The 23,321-nt window shown below is 41.1% G+C and overlaps 1 protein-coding gene across 2 annotated transcripts; it reads right to left on the bottom strand.

Moving 5' to 3' along the window:
• Positions 1-1,709: 1,709 nt before the first annotated feature.
• calb2a (calbindin 2a) lies at positions 1,710-23,064 on the bottom strand. 2 transcript variants are annotated; one of them, XM_080476035.1, is made up of 11 exons: positions 22,745-23,064; positions 15,432-15,508; positions 15,263-15,352; positions 14,150-14,230; positions 11,655-11,711; positions 9,565-9,642; positions 7,605-7,660; positions 7,424-7,463; positions 7,239-7,292; positions 4,023-4,094; positions 1,710-3,100 (listed from the first exon to the last, which is right to left on the bottom strand). In XM_080476035.1, exons 1-11 carry the CDS (start codon positions 22,836-22,838, stop codon positions 2,984-2,986), a joined length of 816 nt encoding a protein of 271 aa, XP_080332161.1. In that variant the 5' UTR covers positions 22,839-23,064; the 3' UTR covers positions 1,710-2,983. The 2 variants fall into 2 exon arrangements, with proteins under 2 accessions (XP_080332161.1, XP_080332160.1); XM_080476034.1 differs by having other exon boundaries at positions 2,264-3,130; positions 22,745-22,941.
• Positions 23,065-23,321: the final 257 nt, after the last annotated feature.

Below are 23,321 nucleotides of genomic sequence, written 5' to 3'. Positions count from 1 at the left end.
GATTGACTTTGAATCTTTTATAAACTAAATTTCCCCCCAGTGTGTTATAACGAGTGTGTTTGCACTGGGATGGACTGGCAACCCGTTGAAGGCGTACCCAGCCTTAGTCGATTAATTGTTAACGGGAATCGGCTTCAGTGCTCCTGAACTGGATAAAGCGGAGTAGAAGATTGATGGATGGATTTAACTTCAATCTGAAACTACGTCTTCTCATGTACAGGCTCAGAGCTGACCTAAAGTTGATACTTTGCTCCCATGTAGGATTCAGTTTAATGTATCATCTCGGGGGTTTTTCTTGAACCGCTTTCACACTATATTTCCACAATTTTCCGTTTTAGTCCAAAACCATCGAAATGTTAAGAGTGGCCTCACTCTTAACATTTCATGTGACAAAATTTTCGGCTAAACAAGTCCCTGTTAAAATTTCTGCAGTATCAGTAAACCATGAATTCTTTCCAACTAAATTCATTCTTAGCGATATGAACACTTTTCTTGTGTAGCTTTGTGTCATATAAAGATTTAAACGCCTCTGATTAATTGATGCGGGTTTGCACCAGCTCCTCGGCGTGTGCGGTCGCTGTATTATTCAGAAGGTTTTAAAAGCATGTCAACTCAATTACAGAGGTTTTACTAGAAATAGCATGTCCTGCCCCACTATCTCAAGAGTAACACAGCCCAGCTGCAGGGGAAAAAGGAAAAAAAACAACAACTCTCATTCTGGATGCAACTGGAAAAAGTGACAACACCCAGTGCACAATTGGAATCAAGCCAAACATTTTTTGGGGGTTGGTTGTCAGTTTAGATTACTGTAAACTCTAACAGTGATCTGATTCAGTAGTTATATTTTATTCCAGACTTTACGTAACAGGCTTTGCATTTGTTTTTTTTTGTTTTTTTTTCAAATTGACATTTAAGGGTTTCTGAAGCACACCATGTCTTTTTTTTTTCCTCTCGATTTCAGGTAATGTCAGATTAGATTAGCTCTCCCCGATGATTTATTTCAACATTTATGAGGCATTAAATCCAACCACCATTTTCAATCGTGAAGGCATTTAAATTGCAGGTTGGGCGACTCTAGGTCAGCTGGTCACGTGATTCATCTTCCAATCACAGTGTTGGTGGTTTGATCCCACTTCTTGGCCTGTCCGTGTATACAATTGGAAGCCATTTGCTTCTAATGGAAGTACCTTACACTGCAGCAGTCAACATTGGTGTTAATCTGTAGTCGTGGAAGTGTAAAGTTCCTAAAGTCCTATTGACATGAAAACGATTGACTGGAAACTGCATTGTTTATGTTTTTTTGAAATCCAACCGTGCAAGCTGAAAGGCAGAGATCAGCTCAATGTAAACATTCTTCTGCTTTTCCTCATTGTTCAGGTCCAGTCACATTTATGCAGATGATGGTGTGGTAAATTGGAATTTTGCTGAAGGTATCTGCCATCACTGTTGTTGTCAATTGACACAGTGAGCATGTGCAGTGTTCCATGTTTCATAAAACAACTCAGTCAGAATGGAACACATTTTTACCGTTCTCGCTTGTAAATGTTGTCTAAACAGAAAGTGGAGCCCATTTACCAGTTCTTAACATTAGTAACCTTAAATATGCTTAAAGACAAGTAAAATTCATTGTGGTCACCTATAACGTTATGCTAGGCTGTGGCTTGTTCAGGTTCTTCAGGAATGCTGCAGCAACTTAAAGACACAGTTAAGATGTTTTCTAATGCAGTTTAATTTTATTCCCATCAAGAAATAAAAAACACTGATGGCATAGTCAGTAACAAAAACACCTCAGTTGTTCCTTCTGCTGTTTTGATTATGTAACTGGGAGAGAGACATAATAAAGCTGTCTGAGTCTGAGTCGGAGCTACAGCTAAGCATGCATCATTTTTATAAACTTCTTGATTCCTCTGCGTGCGGCAAAGCAGTGCATCTGAATTTTAGGAGCATTAGGAGTTTGCTTGTGCTAAGTTTCTCAAGGCTGACCACGAACATCGGAGGGGTTTAGTTTTAGTTTGCCTCTGAAGTAAGTTTGCGAAAGCTTTTCACTGCACACCGTCTTACTCTTGTTGGGATTTGCAACCATCGCTAATCCTTCTTATGCGTTTGCTGGTCGATTGAAGGCAAGGGAGCAGTTTTAAGCTGGGAAGCTTTGATTAAAATTGGCCAAGTTGGGATGGAAAAAGGAAGAACGAGACAACATTGCTTGGGTTTGAAGACAGTTTCTGGTACAAAATCATGTTCATACAATGCAAAGGATAATTTTATCTTAAGATACTTTATTTATATCTTCAATCGACAGTATCAGCCATAAACAAACATTGAAAATGAAAACCATGGCAGGGCAACGGTACACAAGAGACTGAATGGAACAAGATGATTTCAGGAGCAATGGAGGTGGAAAAACCATTATAAGTTCCATCATAGATTATAAATGCAATCGATTCAAACACACCTGTCTGCAGTTTTCTTTTGCTATATATATATCATATCTAATGCAAAGTTGAAAAAGCAAGGGGCATGGTGGAGGTGGGAGGCAATGAAGCCAGGGTGAAGGTTCAAGGGGGAATCAGTCAATCAATCAATCAATCAATCAATCAATCAACCAACCACTTCCCGGGGGGATGGGGTTTGGGCATTGCAAGTCAATCAGCGCATGGATGTGGAGGTCAGAGATGGTTTAAAGGAGGAAGAGAGAGTCTGGAGCTTTCAGGGGGTTCATGTTAGGAGTGGAAGGTTTGAGGAAAGTAATGGTTTGAAGAAAAGAGAGAAGCCGCTGCGTGCTGATGGTGAACTCATCATTCTTTGTCACTTTGAGGAGGAAGAGGAGGAGAGGTAGTTTAGGAAATGACTGGCAGGATGAGGGAAGGGTGGGTGTCCGGCACATGCACCTGATATACGTTGCCACTGGGTGGATGTGGTCTTGGGGGAGAACGGGCGGGGCAGGCAGAGAAAACAATGATATGCAAGAGGAGAGGAGGAGGAGTCACAGGATCGGGTCCCTGCACAGGACGATTTCCAGCTCGGTGCGGTAGAGCTTCCCCCCATCGGAGAGCCTCATGATGCTCTCCTTGTAGCCCGTCAGGTTCTTCAGGTCCACCTCCTTTATTGAGAGACAAGGGCGGATGACGGGCTGAGTAAAGCCAGTGAAGCACCAATCAAACCACTCAGAACCAGTTTTAATCAACAAGATGATGCGTTATATGTCATATATTTTAAAAAAAACCTAAAAACTAATTGTCCTGCAAGTATGATTATTTTCATATATGCAAGAAACTTGCAATCTATTTCACAGAGGCATTCGTCTGTATGTGCTCGAATACAAAGACAAACTACTATCACTGCAAGCCAGAATTAAACTTTTTATCATTCCTTAAACAATTACAATGCTTAAAATGAAGCATGTCTGCTAAAATACAGACATTTAGAGAGTTACAGCAAAGAAGTCAGATGCGTAGTTATTATATTTTGTTTACAGCAGTAAATTACTTTTAATGACTTCTAGAAGTAACTTGCAGTGAAAGCATCAAATCTTCATTATGTGCAATATATATTTTGACACTTAAGCATATTTGATGGTGGGACATGTGATTATAAGTCCAATTGTAAGAGTTTTAATCGTGAAAATGATCTTTTGGTGTCTTTAATGTCCCAACAATCTTTCCCCAGCAAATTCCACAGTGATTACAAACATATCAAAACTAATGTTTGAACATTTTCGCTCACATTGTTTCTCCCCCCAAAAACTTCAACAGATAAAATAATTTACTTTTCTAAGCCTTATCAGCAAGCCATAACTATTTCAGAAGTCACACAACATCAACTAAAGCATCATAGAGACGGAATCCTATTACCCTCATAAACACATCCTGGATAAAGACTTTTTAAATCTTCAGTCGTTTGCGAGGGATCAGCAAAGCTTTTAATCCGAGAAGCAGAGTCGTACAGACGCAAACTGATTGACTGGTAAACATACACACTGTAAACTATAATGATGGAAGTCCAACACTTCATCCTCGTCTTACCTTCTTGTGTTTCTGGTAGAGGTCTCGTAGCAGAGCTTCCAACTCGTGCTCGTCGATGTAGCCGTTCCCATCCTGTCAGTGAGATACACAATCTTAATATTGGCATTCAAAAGTTTCCACAAAAGTTGCAACATCTCACTCAATGGCAAAAAGGCAGTGAGCTCAGTAAGTAGCTGCAGGTTAAAGTAATATCCATTAGAATAGTTATGATCGTGTTCATATCAGCTGAAATATCAATCTTAAACTTAAGCACCATTGTCGCGTAAATGGACATTCAAAATGCAACAAAATTTCGCTTGTCACGTGAGCAGGGATAAAATGTTCTCTGTAAGGTGGGAAAACGATGTGCATCTCCAGTCAGGCATCAGAAGAGAAATATTGGCATATCAGCCAAAAAATAAATAAATCAGAAAATGACTCATCTTGCTGAACAATAACCATCTACCAACAGCAGAACAGATGCCTGATTTGGTTGTTGATTCTCATTAAATCCCTCTAAATTGGAGACATTTTGTTAGCGTTTAAATACTGAGCTTTTTGTTCCATGCTGCTTGGATTCATTCAGTTTTTAAAGGCAGCATTCGTGAATGTGTCAAGCCAGAAAGACTTCCCATTCACAAGTCTTTGCAGGGTTTGAGCTGCAAAGTCAATATGAAGCCTCTTTGCTAATTAATGAGTTACGTCTCATGGTGATATTTAGAGTTGGAGGCCAGAAAATAAGTCCAAATCGTTGGAAATGTTCCCCTGGCAAGTGCCACAGAAGCGCATTGTGTTCATGTAGGCTCGGCCTCCAGGCGCCTTCAGCGTTTAGTGTCTTTGCCAGTATTTCTTCAGCGTTGGGAGACGCTCTTTGATGTGCACAAAGTGAGACTGAAGTGTCCTAGATCTTGGGAATAAAGTGTGAATTCTATTTATTTTCCTTTTTTCAGGATGAAAGATCGGACTCTCTGCAGAGTTTTGTGAAGAAACGAGAGCGACGTCAGGTGTCGGTCGGGCTCCTGCTCGTGTGTGCCATCTTGCCATTTCTCCAGTCCTCCTTGCACAAGATTTTGCCGAAACACGGAGAGCCATGTTAGCGTCCAGCTGACCGACTCTGCACTGCCCCGCGATCTCTCAGCACCAGTGACAGCAGCTGCAGGGCCGAGCTCATAACGAAACGATGAAGCTAATTACACACATAAATGGGAGCAGTCCATTTGCAGAGGGTGTCTACATGAATGTGCTGCAGTGGGTTCATCTATAATTGAGTATTCAACCCTGTCCTCTGCCAGTGAGCTAGAAGTAGTAGAAGCCTTCATTTCAAGCCAACACCAGCAAAGCACGCAACCCAGACTCCGCCCCCGCCATCGCCGCCACCGCCATGACTGACTGCTCTCCGCTCACTTCCTGCTGCTCTCAAACTTTACTGCCAAAGATGATGAATTAAAAAAGGGCTGGACACGAGCAACAAATCAAAACAAGATAAAAAAATACTGAGCTTGAATGGTCATTACTGAACAAGTAGTTTGTCAACGATTCCGAGAAAAATATCAGCTAATTTAAGGGAAAATTGAAGCTCATTAATTTTATTAAAAGTTTAACACTTGGTAATAAAAACAAAAACAAATGGGCTCGATGCTGTTGTTCAAACACTAAAATAGCTTTGTAGGAATTTTGCAATTATGAAACGGAATGATCCTCATGAGAATTTACAAGATAATTCAGATTCCGATTCCATTTCGATTCTGCTTAACAAGTCGGTTCTGATTCTCATTTTGAAATGGATCCTGCAGTATTTAGAAGAGGACGTGCTAATGTTGCCACTGCTGGGTCGAAATTCACTCCGGAGTGGATCAAATTCATTCAAAGGTTACTGCTGCTGGGTGTGCAGATGTTTCTGTATACTGATAGTATTTCCTCCCTTTGATGAAATATCCATTTTGCAAGTATGGCGAGTTAGCCTGTTGTCATCCTTTCTCGTGAAATGCAACCAAACATGTATCGCAACAAGAACTGGTTTTCGATTCCCATCCCCCAGTTCCAAAGCGCCATATGAAAAACTAAAGTAACTGAGATTATAGCTCATCTCAGCTCACAAGCTATCATGGAGAAGAAAATTGACTGAGCAGATGTTCTCTCTCATCTGCTACTCCGCTTTCTTTCATGGTGCCTTGTCTCGTATCGCTTCCCGTAGTCCCTCCTCCCCAATCTGCAGCTAATGTGGAAAATATGGCCATTAGCTCAACCGCTGCTTAACCACCCTGAGTTGTTCACTATCAGATGGGTGTGCCAAGCTCATTTTCCTGGACAAACACTAAGACCTTTGTATAGTCATAGATTTTTTAAACAAAAGAGACTCCTTTCTAACGCAAAACCATGAACATAACAGATACAACAGTTGTTGTTTTTTTGTAAATGCCTGTAAATGGTATATATTACCTATAGATCCCAATGACAATGACAATAATCTAATCCAAATCGTCACCACTTGTCACGAGTGACAGATTAGAAATAATTGCATTTTCTATGCTTACTATACTTACTAGACTTTACCATACATGCATGTTTGTTGAGTCTGCTGGCGAGATTGTTCAGGATTATGACCAACCTTCCTAGAAAATGGCATGTAGGAGTCATTTAATGTGCATTTACCAGCACACTGGCACAATTTTTCAAGTTTAACAATTAAAAGAAACATATTTTGTTCCTATTTTACAGCTGCAGGACTGATTAACAAGATAGTTTTTTACTTAAATGCAATACATTTGTGGGCTAATCACATCCTGATTAGGTTTAATGTGTATCTTCCAGTATAAGAACATTTTCTTTTGTAAGACATAAGGGAAAAAAGATTTAGTTGGTATTTAATAACTTCTTCTCCACTGTAATGACTGCAAGCTGCCATGCATGGAGACTGACATGGTCATGCCAAGCAGTTATTTTCAGCTCAATAATTAGATTTTTGTATTTCAGAGTGAAATAAACTGCTAATGGGAATCCCAAAGAAAGATGATTTATGACCAAATTGATACTACCTGAAAGCTTTCACTTAGAAAGTTACATATATTTATTGTGTACAACCGATATCACATAAAAGCCTATTTGACAGCTTTTTATAGATCCTTGCTGAATGTATTAATATAATCTTTACTCAAAACAATTGGTGTAAAAACAGGGTCTTTTATTGAAGATAGATGCAGAAAATATTTTGTTCCTGTGGAAGGAAATGTCACCAACCTTGTCGTAGAACGTGAAGATTTCATTGAACTGCTCGGAGGTCAGCTTGACGCCCTGCAAAAAAAATTTGGCTTGTGGTTAGTTCAATTCTAATCATGCATTAATAAATGTAGACAGACGTTGAAGTGGATTTATTTGTGAGTAATATTGTGATTTGCATGAGCCGCTCAGTGTTTGTTTCCTACCTGGAATTTGAGGAGGAAATTCTCCTGAACAGGCAGAAGCCTGGAGGACAGAAGGAATTCATTAGCGGACACAATCGGCAGTTAAATTATTCATCCGAACTGACGATGACTGAACATCATCATCTGCCAATGCGCCTCAACGTTCATACAGTGAGCAGAAGCTGGTGAAATCGCACATTACCTCGCCATCTCAGACAGGCCCAACTTCCCGTCTCCGTTCAGATCAAACATCCTGAGCTACAAAGCAGAGCAGAGACGGAATAATACAAACAAGAAGCTGAAAGGGAAGTTTTTTATAGGTGCGCGCTGTCAAAATGAAGGCGAGTGTAGTCCCACGAGCTCCTCAGACCGAGAGATCGAACATAAAATGCTTCTGTCTTTATTGCACATCCACATCTTTTGCGTACTCACAGATTCTTAGCAGAGGGCTAGTAAAGCGACCGTCCATAAACCTTCTCTTTGTGAGTGGCTTTGTGCAGAACATTAAAACAAAAGGCACAGAGAATGACATTGGGAGGAGAGAATATAATCGAAGCTAAAATTAATACAAAGACACTTGGCTGTAGATATATGTGCTTATTCTTTCTTTCTCTCATGGCTGTGAGTTGCAGTTTTCGATGTGTTCTCCGTTTCGACATGCCTCCAACACCATCCAAATTAATTGCACAATACATATATTGTCATTTTAATCATGTGACTCTCATTCTCAGTACTTGAGAGGCAACAGCTCTGCTTTACTTTTGATATTTTTCTGTTATGCCTGACCTGCTTTGAGTTAACTTTGTCCACCGCTGTGGTAAAAGTAATCAAGCAGAAGGGGCAGTATGTGGACCAGAGGGAGGCATATTCCTCCCACCACCAACAATGAGGAAAAGGGAACCAAAATAGGCTGCACATTGGTGTAATGGTTCACACATTTATCGTATAGCAAAATTGTTCCTGGTTGTCGGGACTTGTGGGGCAGGCTAAAATTAAATGTGGGAACCTGACGATCAGGGGGATGCCGGTTCCCAGCATGATTCCTTCTGATTATTTTCTCTTGAAAACATATATTTGAAGGGTATAAACGAGATGAATTAAAATGCTTTGACTACCTCTGAGTGTACCAGCAGTGACAGATTATATACCTCTACAGATTAAGCCTTTAATTATAATGTGGCCCATGTTCCCATACTTTTCCGCTCGTAACCAATTTCCACATATTAATAAATTATTGGTTTCACAGGTAATTTTAGGTTAATGATCATTTTACTTGAAGTAGGTATCAATGGCGATTACTGTGTTACTGATTTTCATCATGGTAAAAAGTAAAAAACAGCGGCGTGTTGATTAAAAGTGGGGACTTGAAATGAGTCCTTTTAAAAATTTTATTTCTTCAACTCTCATAATACCTTGGAGTAGATGTGCTTAGCCACAATTTATTAATATTAATAAGCTATGAGTGTTAAAGCGGAAGGATGGATGGATAATGCATTCATAATACACTTTACACCTAAATAAAAAAAAAAAAAGTTACATTTCAAGTCGAGGCATTAAAGTGTGAGAGTAAAATGAACTAAAACCAAACAATAACATAGAATTGCTTCAAGCAAATGCTCAACCAGCAACATCTGACTAGTACTTCTACCTGGAAACTCTCGCTGGTTTTTTCCACCGTAAACATCTGGGAGTGGATTTTAACTATGAATGAGCGCCGAAGAAACAGTTTGAGAGAATCAGGTCAGTTCATCTTAAGGGCTTCAAGGGTAGAAGCAGATGTGAGCACATCTGGGCTGCAAGCTCACGACCTGCAGGACACGGCGTCCACTCAGCTGCAGCGCACTGCAGCCGCCAACACTGACTAACAGCTTTCATTCTGAGTGCATGTAATTACCGTGGTGAATTAATTCGTGCTCCCAAGGTCTTGGTTTTCACACATAAATCGAAGTCTGATATTAAGTCTTTTATTTGTCTAAGTCCTCTTCAGAGAGAAACCTTATGTTTTTTGGTTTTTTTTTTCTTAGTATTGAAAAGCACAACTGGGTAATAAATGTAATTAAACTGCACATACTGGAGAGAGAGAGAGAGAGAGCGAGAGAGAGCGAGAGAGAGAGAGAGAGAGAGAGAGAGAGAGAGAGAGAGAGAGAGAGAGAGAGACTTACTATGGTCTGCGTATACTCCAGCAGTTTCTGATCATCGTAGTGTCTGTTCGCCTTCTGCAGCAGGTCTGACAGAAAGCCCTGAGGACAGAAACACACACAGAGTAGGAAAAAAAAAAAGGAAATGGTTCTACACCATTAGGGATTTTCCATGACAGAAGTCAGCGTGTGGCATATGTGTAAAATATGTAGTTCAATCTGCGGAACTTCCTTCATTGGTTGACAGTTTTATGGCTGTATTACTATTCTATTACTATACTTGCAATGACAGATTGTGAACATATTTTAAAATATATTCTAAAAATGCAATCTCACAAACCTGAACTACTTGGCAATTAAGTATTTCTATAACATGGTGGCGTTAAAGCTGGCTCAACAAACTGTAGGAAGCTGTAAAAAGAATTTTCGATCGTAGGACTCTCACATGTACTAGAATTCTCTTGAATCTCTTGAAATGTTGGAGAATTTTCATGAATCTAGAACTCTCACACGTTTTTAAAATAGAGTTTGTGAAGTTCTTCTGGAGAAGAAAATTAAGAATAAAGATGATTTTTTATTTTTTTTGGTGCAGGCCTGGAATCTACCTTGAGGTAAACAGTCAAATTCAACCATTGCAATGATTGTAGTTAAGTAAAGATATCATTTGCTCGCCATTTTCCACGCCTGCTCACACTTGAGTCTGCTGTCGGAGATCTCATCTGTATTTTTCCAAAGCTCCGGAAAAGGCACACCTGAAGAGCTCATCTGCACCTGGCCAGCTGGATGAAAATTAATTCCCACAAGCAGCCTAATGTGGTGCAGTCGCTGACCCCGTCCAAGCTCAGCTCCCCAGTGTGGGACGCTTCCTTTTATATAATTAGATGAGGTTTCCACACGAGGTGTTGCGGTGAAAAAGCATATTTTTGGTTTCCCCGGGGGGGAAAACACAGCTTTTAGCTTTTATTGGTTTGAAGAACTTTTATTTAATCTTAAATATGCTGATGATCATTATTGCAAAGGGAAAAATTTGGCATTGTGGTATTCTTTGGAGAACCAACTTTATGTTCAATGTTTTGATGCTGTCATAGGCCATGTTTTTCAATGAATGCCCCCTCTAGTGGCCATTTAATTCATGACATGGACAATGGGGAAAATTATGTAGTGGGGTTCCACATCTGGAGTCTACATTGCTGACCAATAACTGACTTTGTTGTTTGAGCCAAGGTGAATTAAGCTCAAATAATGACAGACATTACGCCTCAAAGCGTTGGGTTATTAACACTGGCATGTAGTTGATTTAAAAAATGTTGTTAGCTGTATCCTTGCAAGACACAAAACAATAGCGAGACCATTCTACCCATTATCTACCCAAGTATGTAGAAAAGTATATATTGTTGGCTTAGAAATATAAAGATTCTATATATGTATATTTTAACTTTAAGAAGAGTGTGATGAATAGATTTGTATGTTAAGTGTAAAGCAAGAGACTGCATAGCATCTCAGAAATGTCCCCCATCAATAATAGATAAATTAATTTAATCACATTAGGAACACACAAAAAAGTATATAATTTACACAAAAATTATAGATTCCTTATGCTTACCTAATAGCTGCAGCTTCAGATTTACCCTACACATATTATAAGCAAATAAACATTCACTTAATGTAAAATAGAATTTTTACATTTAAAAATGCGGTTACTATTTAACAAAAAAACCCCATAGAGGATAAATATTCTCAGTTTGTTTCTCATGCTTTATTAAAGTAAACAACATAGTGTGGTCCATCGAGGGCATACAAAGACAAATATGCATACAAATATAGACATTTTATAGATTTATGTTTGTAGCACATGTTCCCTGATAAACAAACTTAAACTATATAGATTGCAGATGATGCAATACCTGAATGTGTAAACTTTTACTTTAAATTTGCGTTTATGTGCATAGGAATGTGTGTTTGGGGGGAGAAGAGAAGAAAAAAACAAACATTACAAAAAAAGTATGAGAAAGTAAACAGATGAACTCATGAAGCAAATATGTGATATTTCGGAAGATGAAAGATGAATGAAAAACAACTAAAGAGTGATTGATTGCAGGGTGTCACTTCTTTACCTTCAGTTCATTTGCTTCGATGTAGCCGCTGCGATCTGTATCGTATCGCCTCCATGCCTGAAAGGAATCAACATAACAAAAGGAAAGATTGGATTGAAAGTATTTTCTCAGCACTGATGCACAAAGAAGCTCCTCTCCAGAGTGATTTACAACCCTGTTTCACCCCCACCCCCACCCCCGCCCCCCACCCAGTCCCAACATAAATCCCCCCGGATCGACTCCCTGCTTGCTCTTTAACTGAGCAGAGGGTTTGATTTTCCCTCTGATTGTGGAGCAGAAATCGTTCTGGACGGGACGACCACAAAGGTCCGGACCGTCTCCGTAATCACACGGTTTTCAATGCAATCCTGTTCGCCCACATACGAGGCAAAAGTGTGTGTGTGTGTGTGTGGTGGGGGAGGAAACGAGGGGGACGGGGGAGGCACAGAAAGTCACTTTAATGAATGTTTTAATCTAGCAGCTGTCCCTGCCCAAACCAAAGAAGAGCTCCTTATCAAAGATGGATGGTCTTCCCCTTTCTCCTCCTCCTCCTCCTCCTCCTCTTTCTCCTCCTCCTCTTTCTCCTCCTCCTCCTCCTCCTCCTCTGGGCTCTGTAGAGGAGCTACAGTAGTGTTATCCATTATATATGACTCTGAAAATAGAAGGTTCTGCTCCGTCTTTCTAACCCTTTAAAAACCTCTCTGCCCACTTCCTCCACCCTGCAACCTTCAACAAAGACTGATTAACACCCATCCCCCGCACCCCCCCGACCCCCACCCTCTTGTTTTATGATCTCAAACTTTCCATCGGCGTTTCATTTACGCTGCTGCTTTCTCTCCTTCGCACTTTCTATCCTTCTCCCATTCCACACCTTCTTCCTCATTCCTCCCCCCTCCCCTCGTTTCATTATTCCTCCCCAGTATGACACAGGAGACGAGGGCTGCCTCGTCCTCGCTCTGTAATTGGTTTGTAATTGGCTCCATTCTTTCTGTGCAGCAGATCTAACATCAAATCTGCCATTTTTTTTCTTTTTCCCCCCACCCTCCTCTCTTATCTTCATGAGGCATTTTGTGAAATAAATGATTTCTTCTTTCTATTACCTTTCAACATATTTCAAGTTTTCTCCACAGAAGGTTTTTTTTTTTGTTCCTTCAGTCGTTCATGCTTTAAAATTCACATCTGTACACAAACTTCGGGATTTCTCTATTTCTTTTATGTTAACAAGATTTCCTAAACTGAAAATGTGGCAGATTCTTAGCAATAAAGCTGAAGAGATATCCACCTTTGCGCGAGGATTTGGAACGATGGTTCATTTTTAATGTTTCAACACATTTATGATGATTTATATGATTTTTACTTTAAAGTTTGGTGCATGCACATACACTTCTGCAAATCTCAAGGCTTATAATTTGTCCACCACTCTGGTTAATGTCTTAACTGCATGTAAGTAGGACATGTCTTCACTGTCTTCTACAGTTATTCTTATTATTTGATATAAGCACTGCTCTGTAATGTAGTGGTTTGCACTCTTGTCTCACAGCAAGAGGGTCCCAGGTTTGAGTCCAGGCTTAACATGTGTGAGGCTAAATAATGCCTCTTAATGTTCCATAGGTGTGACTTTAGGAGTGTGCGTGTGTCTCTGTGTTTGTCCTGTGACGGACTGGAGAGCCGTTAAGAGTGTAACCTGCATACTCCAGCACTCAAAACCCTGAGTAGCACAAAGAATAATAGAAGATGAATGGTTGAAGTTTTCAATGTGATCATCCAGATTATGTTTATCAGGTTTATTGCTGCTGGTTGTTGTCGCAGTTTGTTGAGCAGCTGCTTGTCTTGACCAGGTTTTTAATACTAACCTCATTAGATTAGACTTAAATTACAGTGGGAGCTAAAGAAATTATATTTGTGTGGCTGATCTGTTTGTAGGTAAGTGATTGCGGCTTGCGCTGAAGATTTCCTGTCACAACAAGCTCTCTACGTTCAATTTGAAGACTCGATTCGATGCCACTGGATGAATTTAAGACTTTATTTACATCCCAGCTGCACAATATATCACAAGTTCACATTAACTGACCTGGAATGAATTATGCTTGAATGATCTTGCAATGCCCTGCAAGCTCAAAATGATTTTAAATGTGAAAGAAAAGGGCAAATTATGATTAACTAACAAAAAACATTTAACCGATTGACAGAGACTGAGCAATTTGGAAAAACAACCACAAAGATATAACCATCACCTACTGCATTTTGTATTTTTAAATTTCCATAACAGACTAAAATGACAGCTGCAGCCCGTCATTCAGGAGGAATGAATCCATGAAATGATCTGGTGGGTAGGAATAAGAAGAACATGGCTGACTGACTCTGGTCTATAATGTCTGGTGGTGTTTTGTCGAGATCGAGAGGCACAAATAGTGAAAGAAAAGAAAAGATTGAACGGCTGAACATGTGGAGAGGAGCAGCAGCAGATTTTCAATTTACAAACAAAAAAATCTTGAAACATAGAGAAATGCACTCACCGCCATGAACTCAGTGCTGGAGCTGACAAACTGTCTGAAGCAGAGCAGGAAGTTCTCTTCAGTTGGGAGAATCTGGGCCAGCTGGGGAGACAAACGACAGGGAAATGGGAGGTGAGAGCATAAGATGGTGGCGTTTGGGGAGCTTTTTGTCTGCAAATGGGCACCTCACACATGAATAATAGAGAGCTGTAACCTCAGAAGTTGGGCTTTTCCAAAGCCTGAAAAACTTATTAAAAATAGTGCTTTTGAGAGTTGAAAGACATTGTGTCTTTGTTTAAATGCAAGCATCCGAACATAAAACCTATTTACAGCTTTTTCAATCCGAGGGTGGGTTATTGATATTGAATAAGCTTTGCTCCTCACATCCTGTTCAGATCACACTCTGAGGATGGTAAAATTGTGGAAAAGCAATAGCCCAAACTGACGCTCCGCAGAGACCATCATGTAGACCACGTTTACGCAATCGATCGGAGTATCGAGCGGGACTCTGAAGCATCTCAATTGCAATGTTATTTTTAGCTCTGTGAAGAATCTTAGGTTTCTTTTTTACAACTTTTCTATCCCTCCGCGGAGAGCGGACATCCCACACCTTTCCATGCAGCTTGTTTAAGGTCTGAGCAGTTTAAAAGTTGTGAGCCGGGGATCAATACACCCAAACACCTCGAGGTTGACTGGACAGAAGAGACATTAGTATTTAGTGAGACCACCCTTTGTAAACTCCCTGTTTTTGAAAGTTTCTGAAGGAATTCTGCAGGAAGGTTGTTGAAGGTTGTTTACTTCCAGGACTCCTCAATCATCTTTAAGTCTAAGATAATACCTAATAATATCTTTGGATCATTGTATTCTGCTGCAAAATAAATCAGTTTCTTTTGTTGGGATTGCATGAAGGAAATGTTTCATTTGTTGACATGTTGAAATGTTTTATTAGCTTGACATAAAGACTGGGATCTGCTAATATGGGCTCTGAAAGTGGGATGCAAAAAATTAAACCTTAGAAAAGAAAAAAAAAATCCAACATCATGCAAAACACATGTTAAAGTTCTCATTTGAATGTGAGCGAAAAAAAAATCATATTAATAAGCTGTCCAAATCACAGGTTTCCTTGTATCTTACCTCTGACATCTCAATCCGTCCATCTTTGTTCTTGTCGAACTTCTGCATGAACTCCTTCATGTTTTCTCTGAATGTTGGGTTTGTCGGGTCCTGGAAGAAATGTGCATTGAGTGTAACCCGAAGGGGTCATTATGAGCAGTGATTTTTCCCCTCCGGTCTTTGAACTCACCACCCCGGCTCCTCTCCGAGCCATCTCCAGCTCCCTGAAGAAGTTCTCCAGCTCCTTTCCCTCGATGTAGCCATTACCTGAGGAATAGAATAACCGCATGTCACTACTACACACCACAGGACATTTCTATTTCTTTCTTTTTCTTTTTTTTTTCCATTGCTGACATGCAAAAACCACTCAGGTGCAGATGTGGTCACAGTGTCACAGTGTCAAACAACGCGACTGTTTTAGCCTGGTATCGATTCAAACATGAGCCTTTTACCAGTAACTCTCTTCCTTCCCCTCTAATAGATTACACTATTGACTGACACCATGCAAACTGATCACTCCTCACTGACTGTGTTGTCGTCGGACTGTACGCCAGGACAGGCTATTTATAGGGAAGACTTTTTCTTGAATTTTCAAGGTGATGATCCAGGAGATGCTTCTTTTATTCCACTCAGATCAATACTTACCTCCATTGAGACTCTAGCTGGTCCAGAGACCAGTGCTGAATATTACCGTAAAGAAAGTCATGAAAGTTTGCTTTCCTTGATTAGGGTCAAAAGGTTTAAAGCAGGAGTCTCAAACTCAGGCTGAGCTGGGGGCCACTGCTGACACTGTCATCGTATTAGAGTGGCCACTTCAGTGTTTGAAAGCAGATATATTTCTTCATTCTTAATCAGATATTGAAAAATTTCAATTATTCTACTGAAATATCTCTATTATAATGAACATGATCAGAAAAAGAAACACATTAGTTCTTGCATAGTATTTCAGAACATGTCCTGCTTCTTCTTCTATCACTACAGCTACTTCTTCTGCTGCTTCTTGCTTCTGCTGCCGGGAGTTTGAAACCCGTGGCATGCTGTGAAGGGGAACATGCAAACTTCACACAAGCTCAAAGCCTGGACTGGAACCGTCGATCTTCTCACAGTGAGTGCTTTCTGAAGGTTAACCAAACGATAAAAATGATCATATTTTGTAAAAAAACAAGACTTTGCATAAGTCCTCTAAAAAGCATCTTAACCACGTTCTTATCTCATCAGTCATCGTTCAACCTGAGACGTCAGTCACGTGCTTTCTAGCTCATAGGGCCATGACAGTTATCTCTTCAGCTTTAATCAGATTTTAATCTTCTTTCGGTGTATTCTCGCCCTGACCGCACCTATTCAGAGGACGGCTGAGCACTTCACCCAGGTGCTGTGCGTGAGCCCACGCCAGCTTTCCATCAACAACTACTGCGCAGAACTGCTGGACAGATGGCTCCAAACGATGTGACTGGCTGCTTCAATAAAACCCTGGAAGGCAGAGCCGCCTCATTAAGCACTAACAAAGATTATCGTGCCATCCACTTCCTCTCCTCCTGCTCTAACTCGCCGCCTATCTCTGTCATCTTTGATCTAAACCCCTTCCCTCCATCTCGCCAGCGCCTTAGCGTCTTTGTTCTGTCCGTGGAAGTTTGCGCACACATACACACACACGCGCGCTTTCCCTTAGTGATTTTATCAAAAGTCATGAATAGAAACTCTGCTAATTCAATAAGTGGGACAGCGAAATGCCTCGCTGCCGTGGAGCCTGCCTCCTGTGGGTCTTATTGACATTTAGCACTCTGGAGAGAAATGGCCTGCTTGATAATTAAACAGGCTAAGATGTGATCAACTACAAGGCGAAAGGCATAAAATGACAGTAAAAATAGATTTATGAATAGATTATTTTCTGCAGCGCTGTCGTCCGTTCGATAAACACCGCCATAGATCCATATGTCCTATGATATTTGTGACGGTATCGTCTGTTTGTGAATGCGCCGCACTCATTCAAAAACTGGTATTATCGAGCACACAGCGATAAGTTATACTATCATTTATGTCTGTGGTTTTTAAAGGGTGGGATGAGCGTCTCCTCAGGCAGCGCGAGAGAGCTTTAGCAGCAAGAAGAAAGGTTATAGGTTGAACAATCTTTTCCCAGTATTTTTTTTTTTTTAAATTGCTTTATTAAAAACGACAGATAACAAAATAATAGCTTGAGTCACAATTTTAAGAATTGTTTGAGTGCAAGTATAATGGAAAACTTTAATAACAACAACAACACCAACAATAATAATAATAATGATAATTATGCAAAATGTACTCCATTTACAGACTTGAAATAAAAACTTGCTGTAATTTTTTTATCAAAAGTATCCATCGTGCAATGGAAAATCTTTTCATTTGCTGATGGATCCAGTAAGAAGTGGAGCGGTTCGTGGAGGTAACAGGAAGTCCCTGGTTCCAGTCCATTTCTCCTGGGAGTTTGCATGTTATCCCTGTGCGTGGATTTCCTCCCACAGTCAAATAAATTGCAGTTATGGATAACTGGTGACTCTAAGGCTACGTTCTGCTCACAAGTGACCCATATCCAATCTCTTCTGTGACAGTGTGAACCATGATGTCTTTCAATGCCACCGTTGTCTGAACGATCAACTTGCATCTCATTGACGTGAGACTGATGTCATGAATCTGTGCCGGAGGAATAGGCACTGACACACAAAATGGATCAGGAAAAAAAAATGGAAGAAATGGACGCGGTAGACACTGGTGACACGTTTAATCTTTGGAAAAATTGCGAGGTTTTGTGTCAGTGAATCTCCGTCCATATCTACTTCCGTAAACAGCGCACTCGGCGTGCCGTCACGCCTTCTACTGCGCATGCAGTTGACTAAGGTGTCGGATAATGTTCACACTGCAGTCTGATGGAGGTCGCGTTTAAAATGTATAGTGAACGATCACCCAAGGAAATCCGAACTCAGCAAGAAATCAGAATTGAGCATCAAGACCTGCAGTGTGAACGTAGCCTCAGGCAGTGATTAAAGCCACCAGAGTTTCACATTAAAGCCTCCAGAGTTTTTAACGTTTCAGGTGACAACACCTAATCAGTAAAAAAAAGGAGTGTGTTTACACTGCAGTAGCAGACACAGAGACAACAATGTAGTTAGTATGCCGGGCCACAGGAGGGTGCTGTTGCTTGATTTTGTAATGAAACTACACAGACGTGTGTGCAGAGAACAGTACACTATATACGTGAAGAAAATGGAGAGCACCCGACATGTGTATGGACTGATGATGCATCGGACACTATCAGGGGTGAGTCCCAACTATAAAACTACTGATCTGGACGATAAAACTAGAATACAGACTGCGAGTCATACCACTACGGGGCCGCCATGTTTGTTTACAACTGGGTGAGCAGGAGGGAGGGGGAGAGAGGCGCATGCGCAGTAACAGGCTCTGTAGCCTCCGGCAGTCTCTACAGGAGGGAATAGCGGCTGTGAAAGAATTTTTCTGCCTTGGGAGCCGGATTAAAAACTTTGCAGATACAGTGCATCCGCACACTGGTGCCGTGTAAACGGACCCCACAAAAGTGAAGAAAGTTTTGCGGATGCACTCGTATTCGTTGTTGTGTTAACTGGGCATCAGATAGAACCTTGTGGCAACAATAGCCAGATGCCAGAAATGCTGAAAATCTTGCAGTTTTCATGCTGGGCCACAAGTTGGTGCTGTGTGTGTGTTTTTTTTAAACTTTTTTGATTAAATAGTTATGATTGTGTGCAGAAAAAAGTAGATTGTAAGCATTTAAGCTCCTTTAAACTTTCTTCATCATTAAGGCCCACTCAGTGTCTCTGCATGTTGGAGAAGTGCTGTTTATTCACAATATTTGTTGACCTACTTACACATATGCAGATCATCTAATGATTGTAACAATAGTGTGCATGTGGAGTACTTCACATTTTAGAAAAGTTGCATTTTACATCTTTATTTAGAGTTAAAGACCAGTGCGTTTTGAAAATGTTGCAGTATGGAAGCCAATGAGGGAATACAATGACCAAGGATGTGATTGTGAGTATGCGTGGATGGATCCAACATGGATGGATCCAACAACTATTGACAATAAAATCTTATCATGTGAAAAACATCATCAACATCGTGCAGTGGGAGAGTTTGGGATAAGGGGGACATAAAGGGGCAAACTGCTGTATGTGATGCATTGTCTGTAATGCAGTAAACAGTCCCTGCAGTAAAATCCCATATCCACTCTATGACAACAACATTATGAGTTACTGCCAGCAGCTTCAATTTAAAACTAATTCCAGCTCCCTCCTAGATCATTTGATTTAAATGCCAAATAACTAGTTTTACACTTCATAATAAGAGGACTCCCACCAACCCGCTTTCATATACTGTACTTTGGTCTTTCTGCTCAGGCACTTAAAGCTTCCACCAACCAGCCACATAAAAGGTTCACAAAAAAAAACACTTTTGGCCTTAACGTGCGCGCGCGCGCGCACACACACACACACACACACACACACACACACACACACACACACACACACACACACACACACACACACACACACACACACACACACACACACACACACACACACACTCTCTCTCTCTCTCTCTCTCTCTCTCTCTCTCTCTCTTTGGGCACAGATTTCCCCAGAGACGCTGGTAAAGACGCTTTACTTTTTAGTTTGGATTCAAAAATTCAACCTCAACACAGGAAAACTCTCAAAGTGTGCAGTTGTGCAAACTAAGTGCATATTTAAATCCTATATAAAGTGCATTTGCCTTTCAAAGGAGAGTGGCGCCCTGTCTATTCAAATATTTTGTGTTGGGATCACAGCTGGGTTAACTTGGGAGGTGGAGATTTGCTTAGTGTTCTGAATTTCCATATCCAGGTGATTCGGAAATAATTGCCAGAAATGCTCTATAATTAGCTAAAGGGACTGTAGTTGTTTCCTTATGCGGCTTTGAAGTGAGTACGTTGAAAAGGCCTGATGGAGACAGCAGAGAAAGATGAGAGGGACACGGAGCAGATGAGCTGCATGAGACGCAATCCAGATGAGATTTGATCCCGGGCCAACAGGGGAATACGTGGTTTCATCATCTCTCGGTGCATTGCCCCCTGTGTATTTTTATCTGCTACTCAGAGATGTTTACTCATACCGAGCAAACAAATTAGCGCTTGCTTTTTTTTTCTCCCTCTCTCTCTCTCTCTGAAGACACTCCCAACAATGATGGCCGGAATCAACCCCTTTAGCCAAATCTGTGGACCCACACTGACTGACTGCAGGCATTTGATTTGCAAAGTGGCTTGTTGCAAAGCACGAAATGTAAAAACACCTGCGAGGGCCGACCTCAGCTCAGGCTTTGTGAGGAAAGACAATAGTCCATATGACAACTCTGTCTTTGCACATTGACTCCTGTGGAGAAGCTCAGCTGCTCCTGAGCGTCTCCACCAAGCCTCACTCCTCACGCCACCTTGATTTCCCCGTGGAACATGTTTTAACATGTGTGTGGGTACCGACTTGACAATTAACTCCCATGAGTCTGTGTGTGTGTGTGTGTGTGTGTGTGTGTGTGTGTGTGTGTGTGTGTGTGTGTGTGTGTGTGTGTGTGTGTGTGTGTGTGTGTGTGTGTGTGTGTGTGTAAAACAAACAGGTATAATACACTTGACTTGTATTTCAGGTGTACAATATAATTGATACAAAAAGTGGTATTGTAAGATATTCAAAAGTGAGTAGCCATGACAAATACAATGTAATCGAGTATTTTTCCTGTCATTTGAATGAGTTATCTCTGTGTGTCTGAATGATGATGAAGAGATTGGCACTCTTGTATCACAGAGGCACCAGCCCCCCCTTTTGTGCAGCGTTTGCATGTTCTCCCTGTGCATGCATGGATTTTCCTCCAGATAATCAGTTGTTTTTCCTCCAAAGTCCATAGAAAGAAAACTAATCATGCATGCATAGTTAATTAGTGCACCATCTGCATTTGTCCGGTGATTGACTGGCGATCCGTACAAGGTGCGACCTGCCTTTGTGCAGCGTCAGCTGGGATCGGCTCCAGCACCCTGTAACCCTGAGCTGGAGAAAGCGGCAGAGTAGATGGATAGATTGACGGATCATGTGTGGCCACACATCACTACTATGTTTCATGTTATTTCATCATATCTAACGCAACATAAGGCATCAGATTCCGCACTTTAAAGGCAACCTACTCTGCAATTCAGCTCTGTACTATGGGACAAATGAGTTAAAAGTTTTATAGCGATGAAAGGAATCTTTCAACTGACCACTCTGGACATTTAAGCCTTTCAGCTTGCAGTATGTCCTCAATCCGATGAGGAGTCTGCAGACCAAACGAAATGCAAATATTCATAATCAGGCTTATGAAACTTTCAGTACAGCTGTGACTTGCTGATGGATATATGAGGGAAAAAGGGAACTTGCCATTTAGACATATCCACACAGAGGTAATGAAGGAAGGAGGGCGAGAGGATAAAGCACCAATCAGGATTGAGATGTCGTGAAAAGTGTTTGTGATGGTGTGAGGAAGACATGCCATAAATCACCTTGTAAAGTGGACTATCTCCTGTCAGAAAGTGCACCAGTTTATTGATGCGCTTGAAAAGCCTGTTTATGATTGGAATCGGATCAATATGAGTGGCATCACTCAGAAGCAATTACTTCAAGAGAACACGCAAACTGCCAATGATTATTGATTACAGATTCCACAGAAAACGCCTATCGGGTGAGAAACTGATTGCAAACAGCACATTAACAGAATGTGTAAAACATACATCCATTATATGAAGAGTTGCACGAGAGATCCGTGCGTAATGCGCGTGGAGACTTGGAGTGCACTGTGCGCGCTGAAGCCAAAAAGACGCAGGGATGAAGATGCATCCGCCTGATCTCCGCTTAAATCGTGCTTTAAAACACGATTATTACGATTATTCACACACATAAAATAGTGACTGGTATACCTTCTGTTGCAGTTTCGGCATTGTGTGTGTGTTTTTTTGATTCAACAAACATAAAACCAGACGCATTAAACGTTCGTTTAAAACTGGAAATATCTTGCTGATTGTGCTTTGAAGTCCCCTATTACGCACCCTTTACCTCGGCAACAGCCAATTTACAGCAACTTTACACATCCATAAAACAGGAAACCAAAAAGAAACGAGATGTTTTCATGATATTTTGTCTGAATAATTTCAACCACTTTTAATTTATCTGGACTTTTATTTTTAATTTAAGAACGATCATTTTCAGTACTTCTGTGGGACACCGATCATTTTGGTTTGATATTTTAATAGTTTGAACTTTTATACTGGGTTTTAATTTTCATTTCACTCTTTTTCTTGATATTTTTTTCACGGTAAGAGCAATAATCCACCTTTTGTCGCGCTCCATACCGAAAGAGAGATATCCAATCATGCATTATTTCGTGATTTCTGAGCACATTAACTTGCATAAAGAAGAAAAGAAAAAAACACGCTCCTACCGTCAGTGTCGAAATGTTTCCAGATGTCGAGGAACTGGGACGCGGTGACCTCGGCCAGGTGCAGGTGAGGGGGCTGCTGTGCTTTGTTTGCCATGATGCTCTCGACGGATGCTGCTGCAGGTCGGACGCCAGGAAAAAAAAAATCCGCGACTAACTTTTTTTTTTTCTGTGCCTCTTGTTCAAACACACCCCACACTGTGGCCCCGGCGCGCCGCCCGCCGCTTTTTAACCCCGGCGCAGGAGCTACAGCACCGCGTCACCGGCACTAGGGGCGCACCGTCACCAACAGCATCCGTCTGAGTCAGCGTCCGTGTGTGTGTGTGTGTGTGTGTGTGTGTGTGTGTGTGTGTGTGTGTGTGTGTGTGTGTGTGTGTGTGTGTGTGTGTGTGTGTGTGTGTGTGTGTGTGTGTGTGTGTGTGTGTGTGTGTGTGCGTGTGCGTGTGTGTGCAAGCTTGATGTAATTGTGTGATAGGACGTCTTGGGCACTGCAGTGGACAGGCTGAGGAGTGCTGCGCGCGCTTGTGTGTGCGACAAAAGATGTGAGGGATGCAGATAGTTAGCAGATTGACTGTTGTGC

The sequence above is a fragment of the Lipophrys pholis genome (assembly GCF_963383615.2).
Source record: "Lipophrys pholis genome assembly, chromosome: 11".
NCBI classification, from domain to species: domain Eukaryota; kingdom Metazoa; phylum Chordata; class Actinopteri; order Blenniiformes; family Blenniidae; genus Lipophrys; species Lipophrys pholis.
The sequence above is the reverse complement of the archived record's forward strand: the minus strand, read 5'-3'. Positions and strand labels throughout refer to the sequence as shown.

Excerpts from the sequence above, each read along its gene's own strand:
- calb2a (XM_080476034.1), bottom strand. The coding sequence starts at position 22,838 with ATGGCAAACAAAGCACAGCAGCCCCCTCACCTGCACCTGGCCGAGGTC. Across the intron at positions 15,353-15,431 it reads CTCGGAGAGGAGCCGGGGTG|GACCCGACAAACCCAACATT; the intron begins GTGAGTTCAAAG and ends CATTTCTTCCAG. Across the intron at positions 14,231-15,262 it reads GACGGATTGAGATGTCAGAG|CTGGCCCAGATTCTCCCAAC; the intron begins GTAAGATACAAG and ends TTGTCTCCCCAG.